At 32.0% G+C, this 13719-nt stretch overlaps 2 protein-coding genes across 2 annotated transcripts; both read left to right on the top strand.

The window, feature by feature from the left end:
• Positions 1-312: 312 nt before the first annotated feature.
• LOC105783247 (polyadenylate-binding protein RBP47B) lies at positions 313-4804 on the top strand. The gene is made up of 6 exons (XM_012608585.2): positions 313-863; positions 2651-3131; positions 3574-3656; positions 3733-3863; positions 4088-4181; positions 4453-4804. The coding sequence occupies exons 1-6, from the start codon at positions 483-485 to the stop codon at positions 4597-4599; spliced, it is 1317 nt and encodes a 438-aa protein (XP_012464039.1). The 5' UTR covers positions 313-482; the 3' UTR covers positions 4600-4804.
• A 5348-nt stretch (positions 4805-10152) lies between these two features.
• LOC105784442 (uncharacterized) lies at positions 10153-11465 on the top strand. Its single transcript, XM_012610328.2, has one exon. It carries the CDS (start codon positions 10291-10293, stop codon positions 11314-11316), a length of 1026 nt encoding a protein of 341 aa, XP_012465782.1. The 5' UTR covers positions 10153-10290; the 3' UTR covers positions 11317-11465.
• The last annotated feature ends 2254 nt before the right edge of the window (positions 11466-13719 follow it).

Below are 13719 nucleotides of genomic sequence, written 5' to 3'. Positions count from 1 at the left end.
TACCAATTAAATATAAAACTCAGTCTAGACCGCAAATGATTGTTATTCCTATCCATTTTAAGATGCAAGTAGTGAAAGCCCTTGACAGAAATTCAATTACTACAACCAAACAAATAAATTAATTATTATTTTTGTAATAAGTAAATTAAAAGGAGAAAAAGAGAGAGTAAAAGCAGATCCAAATTGGACCGCCGGTAGCATCCAGACCGTCCAGGTCAGCAAGACCCGACCCCACGCGACAACCAAGTGGGGTCCATCCTAAACTCACGCTCCCACGGGACGGCAACAAAACAACCTCCACACCAACGTTGTAACCTTCACCCCCCATTAAAAACTCAGATCCACCGCCTCCCTTTATAAAAAAAAACCTTACACACTACCACCTTTTTTTTTTTTGTTCTCTCTTTCGCCTATTTTTACGGTGGAACAGTGAAAAAAACAATACCCAGAACGTTAGATCACGTTGTTATCGACATACCAAGATGCAGTCAACCAACGGTACTGATTTGAGCTCAAAACAAGAACAAAAACAACAGCCGCCGCCGCAACAACCCCCGCAGTGGGTGGCGAACCAGTGGATGGGAGCCATGCAGTACCCGACGACGGCGGCTATGGTAATGATGCAGCAGCAACAGATGATGATGTACCCTCATCATTATATGGCTTATAATAATCATTTCCAGTACCAACAATATCAACAACAGCAAGGTAAACAGCAATACCAGCAGCAGCAGCAAAGCTATTCAACGAAACAACAACAACATGGATCTAACTCGGATGAGGTTAAAACGATCTGGGTTGGTGACCTAGTTCATTGGATGGATGAGAGTTATCTTCATAGTTGCTTTTCTCACACTGGAGAGGTAAAAAGCAATAATAATAGTATTATTGTCATTGAATAATAGATGTATGTGTTGTTATATTTGAATCTTGCTTTAGATCTTTTTTTTCTTTTTCTTTTTCTTTTTGGTGGTTTTAATGAATCTTTTTGGTTTTGTTACTTTGTTGCCATTTCTTGTTTGGCGAGCTAGCAATGTTAGCTGGGATGCAGATCGGTCTTGTACGGGAATGAGAGCTAGGAACGCAATTCGCTACTTATACAAAACCTAATTCAGTAAAGATAGTCTTTTTGGGTTCGATTAGTAGGAATGAAATGCTATTTATTCGAAAGTTTGTGAATTGTTAGTTTTACTCAATAATTTTATAATAAACTATATGATAATGGGAGTGCTAGTTTATTTAATTGGATTGATAGTGTTTCTTGGTTGGGAACGTGCATGCCGATATCGGAAATAGTTAGGGAGATAACAGAGGTTTAAGGGTAATTAAGGTTTGGAGTTTATGAAATGGTTGCAGTTAAGAGCTTGTTTCCCATAAATAAGTTGGTCTTGTCAATGCTAGGATAGAGGTAACTGCGCCTTGATCATTCATGAAGTGTATTATAGACAATTTGTGGTTTAGTTCATTTAAAAGATACAAGGAATGTTAAGTTTGTGGTTTATTGTTCTTAGTATAATTAGGGTAATTTATTTAGATTAACTTGTATGTCTTGAATGTTAAAGTTGGTTCATTAAAATACGACTGAACAGATCAATAGACTGTTGTTAATTGCCGTAATTAAGTAATATTGACTAAATGCGGAAAAATCAGGTTATACTGTTGTCGACTGTTAGAGGATTAGGTTTTGGTTGAAGTCCGCTTGCATCTCATTTAATAAACTTGATTTAGAAATGGATTAATCATACATAATCCAGTACTTGCATCAAAAGCTGAAGCAATAGCAGAGTCTAACGTTGTTCTTGGTAGAACTTTAAATGGATGTGGTTGGAACGTTTCGTATCATTTTAAGCTTTTATGATAAGTAGTCACCTAATTTAACATGGTAGAAGAGCTTTCAGTTTGAATACTAGAAACAACTTTTTAATTCTTCACCTATTATTGCCTGGTTGCCTTTTGACAGTATAATGCTTCTTTAATCTTTCAGCTTGCACTTTCTTTCAAGAGACTTGCACGTGACAGGTGTGTTAGTTAGAACTAGAAGCATAACATCCTCTCATGTTGGGTGTTAATGAGGGGGTGGGGTATTGGAGGTAGGCTAGATGGCAAAATCAATTTTGCTTGCATTTTGCCTTGCGACATGGACTTCTCTAAGACTTCGAGAGTTTAGATGCTTTTTTTTTTTTTTTTCAATTTAAGATTTCCAACATAGATAACTTGTTCATAAATACTGGAAATAGAATCCTCTTGCTTTGGATTCAAAGGTTACTGAGATGGCTACGTGGTAGTGTAAAGTTACGAACACCATTTCAGAGAAGGTGCTCGGATCATGTTGGAATTTATTTATGAGAAAATCTCTCATGTATCGTTAATCATGTAGAAAGCTTTCTTGATTTCTCTACTTGTGTTACTTGAAAAAAAAATAGTGAGGAGGGGCTAAAAAGACTTGCTACCTTTTACTATTCTTTGGAAGCTTAAAATCTAACAAGGCTTTAGTGGTTTTATTTTCTTTGACGATTAGGTGCTCATTGCATATCATATTCTTGATGTGTGACCAGTACCTTTCTGAAAATTTTACTTGATTATCCATATGACATGTTTTTGTCATCATTGTTTTACCTAGCTTACGGACATTTGGCATTTCAAAATCCAGGTTTCTTCTGTAAAGATTATACGCAATAAGCAAACTGGTCAGTCTGAAGGATATGGCTTCGTGGAATTTTACTCACGGGAAGCAGCTGAAAAGGTTTTGCAAAGCTATAATGGCTCTTTAATGCCAAATACTGAACAGCCTTTTCGTTTGAATTGGGCTTCATTCAGTGTGAATGAAAGGCGACCTGATTCAGGCTCTGACCTATCTATATTTGTAGGAGATTTGGCTGCGGATGTAACTGATACAATGTTGCATGAAACCTTTTCTAGTAGATTTCAATCTGTCAAAGGAGCAAAAGTTGTTATTGATTCAAATACTGGTCGTTCTAAAGGTTACGGTTTTGTTAGGTTTGGTGATGAAAATGAAAGGTCAAGGGCCATGACTGAAATGAATGGTGTGTATTGCTCAAGTAGACCTATGAGAATTGGTGTTGCTACTCCCAAGAAAGCATCCGGATATCAGCAACAGTATTCTTCACAAGGTACCTTAATATTTTATCCATGACAAATTAATCCAGTTCTTAAGTAAAACTGTGAGGGAAAAACATGCAGGGGCCCTTTCTGGGTTCTCTATGATTTCTGCCATAACGGTGATGGTGAGGTGATTGATACTTGGATGGCCTTCACTTCTACTTTAGTGGAGCATATCGTGATCTATTCTTCATTTCAGGCTCGTTTTAATATGGTGAACTATGCTATTTCAAATAGTTCATCATATGGACATTTTATTTTGTTCAGTATCAGGGTCGCAGGATTTTCCTTATTCCATCTATCATCATGTTCTTTTGTCGGTTGAATGAATGACTGCTGAGCTAGTGTTTTCTTTTTTTAAATGTAAAATTTTCCAATCATTGCATTTTGTAATGTAAAACTCAGTGTGAATTTTAGTTGAATGATTATATTTTTGTTCTCCTTTTTTGTTAGCTGTGGTATTGGCCGGTGGAAATGCATCAAATGGTGCTGTAGCCCAAGGTTCTCAATACAATAATGATTCAAATAATGCTACCGTAAGTCCTTTTCCTTCCATTTTTGCTATCTTCTCCCCTATATCTACCATTGATGACAAGGTTATGTTTCTTTCAGATATTTGTTGGAGGACTTGACTCTGATGTTAGTGATGATGATCTCAGACAACCCTTTTCCCAGTTTGGTGAGATCATCTCTGTGAAAATACCACCTGGAAAAGGTTGCGGATTTGTGCAATTTGTGAACAGGTGCCTCCCTATATGTACTTCACCACATTATACTTTACATAATGTTGAAAGTGTGGTAACTATATTGTTAAAAAATGTTATTTAGAGTTCCATCGTTGATAATACCATAAAAACATTGATGCACATTTTTAAGTGATGCAGAGTGATAGGTTTTCTGACAGTTGGTAATGTGGGTGTATTATTCAATCATGAGCCTGTCGTAATGTAATGTATATCCATTTTAGGAAGAACGCTGAGGAAGCAATTCAGAGTTTGAACGGGACAACCATAGGGAAGCAGACTGTACGTCTTTCTTGGGGTCGCAATGTAAACAAACAGGTAAATTTAATTTATGCTAAACTGGATGTTCTTACCAGAGGCAACTGTCTTATGGCCCATTGTTGCCTTGCTCATTGAAATGCTTATAGTATGGAAAGAAAAAAATAAATTTTTTGGCTAAGTCCTTATTAATACGCCTGAGGTTACATAATATAATAGTATAGCATGACTTATACAATCTCCTGAAAGTGGTTTATGACATTCCCCCTCTCTACTGCTATTGTTTCCCTTCGACTTGTTTGGCTTACTTCTTAAAACCGGTTTTTGATAGTGGAGAGCCGATTCGGGTAACCAGTGGAATGGAGGATATTATCAAGGGCAAGTATATGGTGGTTATGGTTATGGTTACGGCTATGCTATGCCATCAAATCAGGATCCGAGCATGTATGCTGCAGCTGCTATTCCGGGTGCATCTTAACAGGGGTTTAAGAGATGAAAGCATGTATGAGAATTAACAATGGCTTGTAATCTGAACTTTCAGGTGAAGTTTTTAACATTTTTTTCATCAGATTTACCAATTAAGTAGGATGGGTTTTGCTTGCTGCTTTAGCTGGATCTTCAGGCTCAAGAATTTTGTTGCTGGATTTATTTACAACTTTAAATTGTGTTTGAGAGTTTTCTTCTTTTTTTTTTTTTTAATGTGTTGGGAAGATTTTCTTTTTCTCTAAAATTTTTTATTTGTTCAGAATAAATTCACAGACAATTCAAAAGGTGGAGTTAATCACCAATTTTCTGAATGTTGGAGCAAATCGGGAGATTGTATTTATGTTGTTTTACTTTGGGTTAGTTGGAATGAAATAGAATAAAACTGAATAGTTATAGGCGAGGATAGAATAAATATAAAGTATTTTGGTTCATTGAATATATTATTTTATTTATATAATAATAAAAGTGATGATGCCTATTTTGAAAATGTCTAAATTGCTAAATCAATCAATAATTTGTTTTTTTTTTAAATTATCAAGCTCACATTGATAATTTAAAATAAATAACTAAACTTGTATTGTTAATAAAAATTAGATTAAATTTAGAATTATAACTTTTAGAATTCGACAAATTTCTATTGCTGGTTTTTAAATTTATAATTAAATTAATAAAATATGTAAATTTTGGAGGGCTAAATTTGTTATTAGATCAATAAAAAAAGCCCATTTTGTTATATATTTAACGGTGGTTGACTAAAATTTTAAATTTTGAAAACGTTGGTGATGAAATTGAAAGTTCTTAAAGTTAGGTGATCAAAATAGAAGTATTTAGGTGGTTTATTCTAATTTTTACCTAGTGATAAAAAGGGGTCTGATGCATTCACCGGTAGACCTATTCAAGAGCCGTATAGCTGGCCCTATCCGGTAGATCTGGCCAAACTTAGGCTGGACTTGAATAAAGATTTTTGCTCTTCAAGCCGGCCCGACCCGACCCGAACTGATTTGAATTTAATTTAGATGATAAAAAAATATTTTTAAATTAAAATTTGATTATGAAAATATATAAAATATAAACTAAAAAAATATAATATGTTATTAATTTTTAATAGGAAAATGAGTTTTTTGGGCGAAGAAATCAATCCAAAAACAAACTTAGACTTGAAAAATATTTTGGAATCGAGCCTCAACTCGACTCGACTTGATCCATGTACTCTTTCAACATTGTTATTTAATATGAATATGATTTTCATTATTATTTAATACAAAAATGGTTGTAATTTTTGATTATATATACACTTATTTTTTGCTTTTATTTTACCGCTACCAATATGATTGAATTCAAATACATTCATATAATTAATTTTAATCTCATTACCATAATAACTAAACTCACCCTTACTGCCCATTCTCACCGCCCATCTGCATGTATTAGGAAAATGTTAATTATAAGATTTCAACTTAAACAATGGTTTCAACATCATATTAAACTGATTGATTCATTTATTAAAATTATATTTAGTGATTACATGAACTCAACTTTTGTATATAACTAGTAAAGTGTTTTTTAAGTTTTTCCTGAAAACGACTCTAGTTGAAAGCGTTTTTATCAAAAACGACTTATTCCCATAATTAAAAAATACGATTTTATTTGATAAATTTATGATGGCTCAACAATGAAAAGGGACGATATAAATACAATAAAAACATACATAGGAAAGATCAAAATGAAATTATTTGTAGAAAGATTTGGATGTAAATCAATTTAAGTTAAAATCAAATTAACTTTTTATTATCAAATTGAATTAAGAATGAAATTCAGAAATCAGAATTGAGAAAGCAACAGCCTAATGGTGATGAGAGAGAAGACAACCCTAACTTCTGGTCCAAAGAGGAGAAGGGTAAGGAGAGAAGAAGAGGTTCGGCCATCTTATTTGATTTATTTCCTCATCTTCTAGATTTGCGAACATCACTCTCTTTTTTGTTCACACATGAGCTGCCCCTATGTCCCAATTTCCTTTTTCATTTATTTTGCATGGTGAGCATGAAGAAATTGTGTTATCAACTTTCCCATCAAATTATTTAATGAAACTTTATTAACTCTTTTATGTGTTACTATAATTTGGGTAATTCTTTTACCTCAAATTCAAAATCTTAAACCCTGAATCCCGAATCCAAAATTCTAAACCTTGAACCTTGAAAGAGTTAAGCTTCAAAGTTCAGGATTTGGGGTTCTATGACGTGAAAAAAATGTTAAAATATCATTAAATAATTAGAAAGAAACCATGAATAATATATAATAATTTCTCGTTTAACAAGAAATAAAATAATGATTATATATCCTGAATTATGAAAAGTTTTATAGAATCCCACGTAAAAGATCATTTAATAAAACTGAAAACTACAGGTTTCACCTAATCACATTTCATAATTTTTCTTTTTATGTATAAATACAAATACTGCGAGAATGTTTAGAATTAGTTTCTTAAAAGACAAAGGAAATTATGAGTGCTCCGGTCTTTATAAAATAGAGTTAATTATTTAAATTATTTCATGATTAGCAATAACTTGAATTTTTATATAAAATAATTGAGTTTTTTGTAATTTTATATAAAATTAGGGTTAAATTGACAAGAAATATAAAGCTGAGAACTAAAATTACCATTATACATGTTACTAAAAAATTTATTATATCAACTAAAAAAGTAAATTTAAATATATTATAATTTTTTTAGTTAACTTACCAAAATAAAAATTATTTATAATTGAGTAATTAATAGTGTAATTTATAAAAAAAAAAATCTAATTGCATGGCCGTCGGTTGCTTTGTCGATTAATGGCCAATTGCCACCCTTCGCCTGCCTCGCCTTTCATTGCACTTTTCCAGCATGAAGGGAATTTTCAGAATAATAAAATTCTAACATTGATTTTTTATTTTATTTTGAGATTTCAAAATTTTATATTTTATCTCAAACAGAAAATTATTAGAGTGCTTCAATATAAAACTCTCGGGTCGTAGTTTTCATCTTTCGTATAGTAATGAATCAAATGATCAAATTAGAAATCGGTTGATATATCACTTGGAATAAATGGGTTGAACCAATCTTTAAATGAACTATTCAAAATTAATAAAAAGTAAAAATCGAAATAAAAATCAGCAATTGAATCATTTATAGATAATAATTTTTTATAAATTTTAATAATTTATTTAATTATTATTGAATTGAGAATAGAATCAATTAAATTAAAAATTAATTAATTAATTAATTACATCATAATCCGATTTTCAAAACATTAATTATAATTGTGAAAGCCTAATGAAACCCATTCTAACAAAATCATGTAGTGGTGGCCAGGCTAGTTCTAGCCTTGGCTTTCCAATTTTTCTTTTCCCTCTTTTACCTCAAAAAAAGAAGGAAAAAGAAAAAGATGTTCCAAAGCCAAACTACCAAGTATGACCCATTTGAATTTAATTGCTCCACTTTATGTAGATTTAGTAATAATATCTCATTAAAACTTTTAAAATGTAAAAAAAAAAATCCTTTTTTAACTCAAAAATTAGAATTTTCTAATATAACTCGTCATTATTACCTTAAATGTATATGTCAAGACAAGTTACAAAGTAAAATTTTGAGTGATACTTGGTAGTGTTCATTATAATCCATTATTATAACATTGAAGCAAAACTTGTCATATTTGTGTTGGCAAATTAATGAAACGAAATCTTTAAGCTATTAACTTAGCTGATATTTTGAAGATATGGAAGCCCATCTATGGGAACCAATCTGTTTGCTTATAAAGATTGGATTGGAGAAGATTGAATCATTTACAACCCTTGACTTATGGAGATTTGTTCACATCGAGTTGTTGTTTTACTAAGAAGATTGTATCTCCGTCATATTGTGATTTACTAGACTTTATTAGTTTATTATATTTGCTATTTTGTAGCTGCTAGTAAGAGAATTTAGAGGAGAGTGTTCTAGTCATTAGATACGAATGTGAGATCTCCATACTTGGAGAGTGATAGAGTGTGGTTCACTTATTGTATTGTGTATTAAAGATAGTGGAGTTACTCACCGAGTAAAACTCCGCATGTAGAGAAATCGAACTGCATAAACAAACATCGTATTTTTAATTCTTTATTATTTTATTTACTTGATTTTCGCAATACCAAGCTATGGTGATTATTGCAATCAAGCTCTTGAAGTCTCCACCTTTTACACAAACAATGTATAACACAGTAGAAGTGTTTATCCCACAGTTTGACACCTAGCATATTTATTAATTTAGTTAACTAGGTTGGTGGGGGGAGAAAGAGGAGGTACCGGCGGGAGGGAAAAATGGGGAAGGAGAAAAGAGAGAAAGACATAATGTCAAATTGTGGGCGTGGTCCTTTAATTATACTTAAGTATGAGATTTAATCCTTTTAATTTAATTTGTCATAATTTGTTAAAGTACTTTCATATAATCAGATAGTCTAAATAACTAATATGATTAGCAATTTTAGTTAAAATTTTGAAGTGGATTTTTCCTTAAAATTATCATTCCAACAAAAGAAGAAGAAGAAATATTGTGCTAGTATGATTAATTAGAAGGTAATTAAATCATGATGTAGCTGAAAGGGTTGTTTTAAGAAAAAATACACATAATTATTTTAACTAGAATAGTTAACAGTGTTAGCTATTTGGATTAATTAATGATCTTATAAAATAGAGGGACCAAATTGTGTTAAAAATTAAAGTATAGGGCCTTAATCCTAAATTTGAGCATAATAGAGGGACCAACACTATAATTTGACCAAGAAAAGAGAAAAGGATAGAAAATGGGATAAATATAAAACTATACTTGAACTTTGGTCCAATGTGAACTTTGATTTTGTGCGCTTTATACATGAAATTTTGATTTAATTCAATTTTTACAAATCACTAATAATATTATCGAATTAGCACAATTTTATGTTGATATATTGTATACACAAACAATTAAATTAATCCAATATTAAAATAAATGTACGTATTCAATTCTTTAAATGTGCACAATTGAACCAAAATCCAACTTTCATGCATACATAAGAACCACAATTCAAGTTCCATGTGTATAATTGCAATAAATCAAAGTTCATGTATCAAATTACACAATGGACCAAAGTTCATGTATAAATTTGATATTTATCCCTAGAAAATAAATAAATAAAATTATCTTATTATTTTTATTTTAGGATAAATATCAAATTTATACATGAACTTTAATTAAATGTGTAATGTTATATATGACTATGATTTTATACGATTTTATACATAAAATTTTGATTTGACTCGATTTTCACAAATCACTAAAATAATTATCAAGATAATATCATTTTACGTTTACCTATTGCATATACAAATAATTGTATTTATCTAATATGAAAAGAAATTTGAAATATATATATTTTTAAATGTGTATGGTTAAATGACAATCAAAATTCTATGTGTATAATTACTTACCTTAAGTCAAAATTTATGTATCTAGAAATACAAAGATTTTATGTCACACATAGATGTGTAGGTAGATTTACATAGGCGGCTCTCTCTCTTGAGTCATATACATACATTACCAGTTTTCAATTTTCCCATCCTCTCCTTCCCCTCTCTCTTTCTTCCTTATAAAACGAAGATCCTCCCATCTCGACCTCCAAAAAGAAGCCTATGGACATGGAAGTGGTGGTGCCGGTGCCGCTGGACTTCAACTTCGATAGCGCATGTTCGTCTCCCTATATGACTGCTCCTTCCACTCCTCAACGCTTTGGCAATGGCAGCAGCTTCTTCTTCAGTGCTCCAACCAGTCCAACTCGTGCTTCTTCTTCGGTTGCAGTCCCTTTCGAGTGGGAGGAAAGGCCTGGTATACCAAAAATGAATGATTTTAATGGCGGAATCGAGAAAGAAGATAACACCCACGGTGGTGGTGGTGAAGGGTGTGAAGATTTCGAGTTCGACTTTAGTGGGCAGTTAGAGAGGACGTCTTTGTCGGCCGAGGAGCTCTTCGATGGAGGAAAGATTCGGCCCTTGAAACCCCCACCTGGCTTTTCAGAGTTGTCAAGTTATTCACCCAAATCTCCCAGATCTCTCCGAAAGAAGGACATCGATCCATTCGAAACCGCCATCGAGAAGTCTCGTAGAAGATCGGCAGTGGAGCCCAAAAACACAACACAACGAGGCAGAGAAACAACTTCATCATCATCTTCAAGCTACGTTCACAAGAAAAGCAGATCATTGTCTCCTTTCAGAGTATCCGACCACACCATGTTCGAGCAAGACCAAACCACTGCTTCTACAACGAATCCCAAATCTTACGTGTCTTCAATCTTATCAGCAATTTCATTCTCTAAAGGTAACAGGAAATGGAAGTTGAAAGATCTTTTGTTGTTTAGAAGTGCATCAGAAGGTAGAGCAACGAGTAAGGATTCCTTCAAGAAATATGCCGTCTTGTCTAAGAAAGAGGCAGAGGATGTTAAAAGTTGGAGCTTTCGTTCTACTGAGAGTGTTGGGTCGAGTTCGAGACGGAGAGGACCGGTTTCTGCCCACGAGTTGCATTACACGGCGAACCGGGCGGTGTCGGAGGAGATGAGGAGGAAGACTTTCTTGCCTTACAAGCAGGGTCTCCTTGGATGCTTGGGGTTCAACCCTGGAATACATGAGGTTTCTAGGGGTATTATGTCTTTCACACGTGGATGATCAAGATTTCTTGATTTCATTAATCTATCTATCTTACTCCGATTTCAGTATATATTAGCATAAAAAAATAAGCATATAATTGTTTATGAAATTAAAATATTTTAAATACTTATCTTTTAATCTTTTTAATAACAAATATATTCTATGTAGTATGTCAGCAAAGTTGAAATATGTTAGGAAAAAGCATGAATTAAAGAGAAAAAAAATAGTTTGGATAGGTGGTAGGGTGCGGTGCGTTTACCTTATTTTTTTATCTCTTGTTATAGTATTATTATAGTATCTAATTTCACCGTCATCACTATTTGTACACTAACCCCAAATAAACGTATCGTTCATCCAAACCCACTATTTTCTATAATATAATCATTAGGTTGTGGAATAATGGTGATTATGATAGATGCATAATGGGGTTTTTGTGAAGTTTGAAATTTTCTATTTAAAAATCTAAATTAATAAAATAATTAATTTATTCGTTTGCATATTTATGTAATAATATGAGAAAAAATATTTATTACATATATTTATAATTTAGTATAAATTTAAAAATAAGCAAAAGAAACTTTCTAATGACCAATTAAAATCAGTTTATTACTAATTCATATACTAAAATATGGTGAGAAATAACTCTTACCATAGTTTAAATAGTTTATTTTTAAAAAAAATCAAAATTAGATATTTAAATATAATTTGTATTCCATGAGTATATTATATTTAACAGATTTAGTATTATCAACTAAATCATACGTTTACTTATTTTTAGGTGCCATGAGCAATGCACTATCAAGGTTTTATCTCTCGACTTTGAAAATAGCTTAAAAGTGTCTTTGGATGCTTAAACAAGCGAAACTATAGTTACCGAAGAGCTTTCCATATGGGAACACTTGAATCCATGATCTCCAGAATATAAAGATCACGTAGGCGCCATGATTCCGCTTGTTTATATATCCAAAGGCATCCATTGATTCATTGTAAAATTTGAGAACAAAATCTTAAAGATGCGTTACTCTTCAACACAACAATATCAATGAGAATAATTATCGACTTGCACAAATTTTTATACATTAACTAATTTTTTTTTTTAGAATATCGTACTGATAATACAAAGATATCTGAATAGCATCATAATTTCCCACATGACCTCTATAGGTTAATATCTTCTCAACACAAAGCAATTTCAAAAATTACCTTTAAACTCAACAAAAAATTGAATTAATTTAGTTGATAGGTTTTTCCTTAGTGTTGAATTGTTACCATGATTTTTCAATCACTTTAATCTGCAATGATGAATTGTCGGCCAAAAATGGAGTGCTAATATTTAAAAAAATCTTGGTAGGTTCAGCACAAGCATGTGCATTGCCTTCAAAATTCAACCAATTACTTTTGGTTTTGTACTAAAAGATTTCAAAAAGTTTTAACAAATTAACTACAATTTTACCTAAAAATTTGTTTTAAAGCAGACAATTAAAATTGCTTTTTTATCTTCTTTTGCAAATGCTTTCGGTTTGTACCGTTAATGAAAATATATATCTGGGATAAACTCGATTAAGCAACGAACAAATAAGATAATAAAAAAATTGAAAAGATCGAACATAAATATTTTATGTGGAGGAATCCTTCCAAAGAGGGTAAAAAATCACAGATTAAGATGGGTTGAAAAAGACCTATTCATAGATAAAATAATTTTAAAATAATCTACACTAATCAGGGTTCGATTGGAACAAATACTCAGAGTTTAACTAGGAGAAGAAAATCAAGAAAATTGCATGACACATTGCTACGCCGCGATGTCCCTTGTCGTGTCGTTGCAACATCGTTTCTGTTTCTCCCTTGTTTTCATCGTCGCGTCATTATGACGTCGCATGGCTTCTCGTCGCGACATCGTTCTCTGTTTGTGCCTTAGTTTGATCGAAATGCAATGCATACTTCACAATATAATCACAAGAAATACATTCAAATAATAACAACCAAAAATTAATTTACAATTAATAATTGAAATATCTAAATTTACAACAGAACAGAAATAGAATGAAATTTAAATTTAAAATCTCAAAAATTAATGTCTCCTACATGATTATCTTTAATTTGCAACAATTGATACAAGAATCATCACAATGCTATAGGTTTAGAGGAAGTGTAGGCATGTGGATTATAAAGGAGACCTCACTAGATATCCTAAAATCATGGTCACTTTTTTTCCTTTATCCTCTCTTAATTATCTGAAGTTGGATAATTAATTTAGAGCTATAGGATTGGCTATATGACATATGATGCAATAATGGCTACAACCCTACTTCACATTAGTAAATATCCTAAATTTTCCACTTTAGAATATGAAAGAAAAACCCCAAAGCTTGGGTCATTTATGATAATGATAATGACAATGATGTGGATGATGTTAAAATT

Source organism: Gossypium raimondii, chromosome 13, assembly GCF_025698545.1.
Source record: "Gossypium raimondii isolate GPD5lz chromosome 13, ASM2569854v1, whole genome shotgun sequence".
NCBI lineage: Eukaryota > Viridiplantae > Streptophyta > Magnoliopsida > Malvales > Malvaceae > Gossypium > Gossypium raimondii.
This window is presented reverse-complemented; position numbering and strand designations above follow the sequence as displayed.

What these genes read in the sequence shown, in the direction of transcription:
- LOC105784442 (XM_012610328.2), top strand. Translation starts at nt 10,291, where the DNA reads ATGGACATGGAAGTGGTGGTGCCGGTGCCGCTGGACTTCAACTTCGAT.
- LOC105783247 (XM_012608585.2), top strand. Translation starts at nt 483, where the DNA reads ATGCAGTCAACCAACGGTACTGATTTGAGCTCAAAACAAGAACAAAAA. An exon ending in ATGATTCAAATAATGCTACC is followed by an intron (nt 3,657 to 3,732) that starts GTAAGTCCTTTT and finishes TGTTTCTTTCAG; the next exon opens with ATATTTGTTGGAGGACTTGA. An exon ending in TTTGTGCAATTTGTGAACAG is followed by an intron (nt 3,864 to 4,087) that starts GTGCCTCCCTAT and finishes TATCCATTTTAG; the next exon opens with GAAGAACGCTGAGGAAGCAA.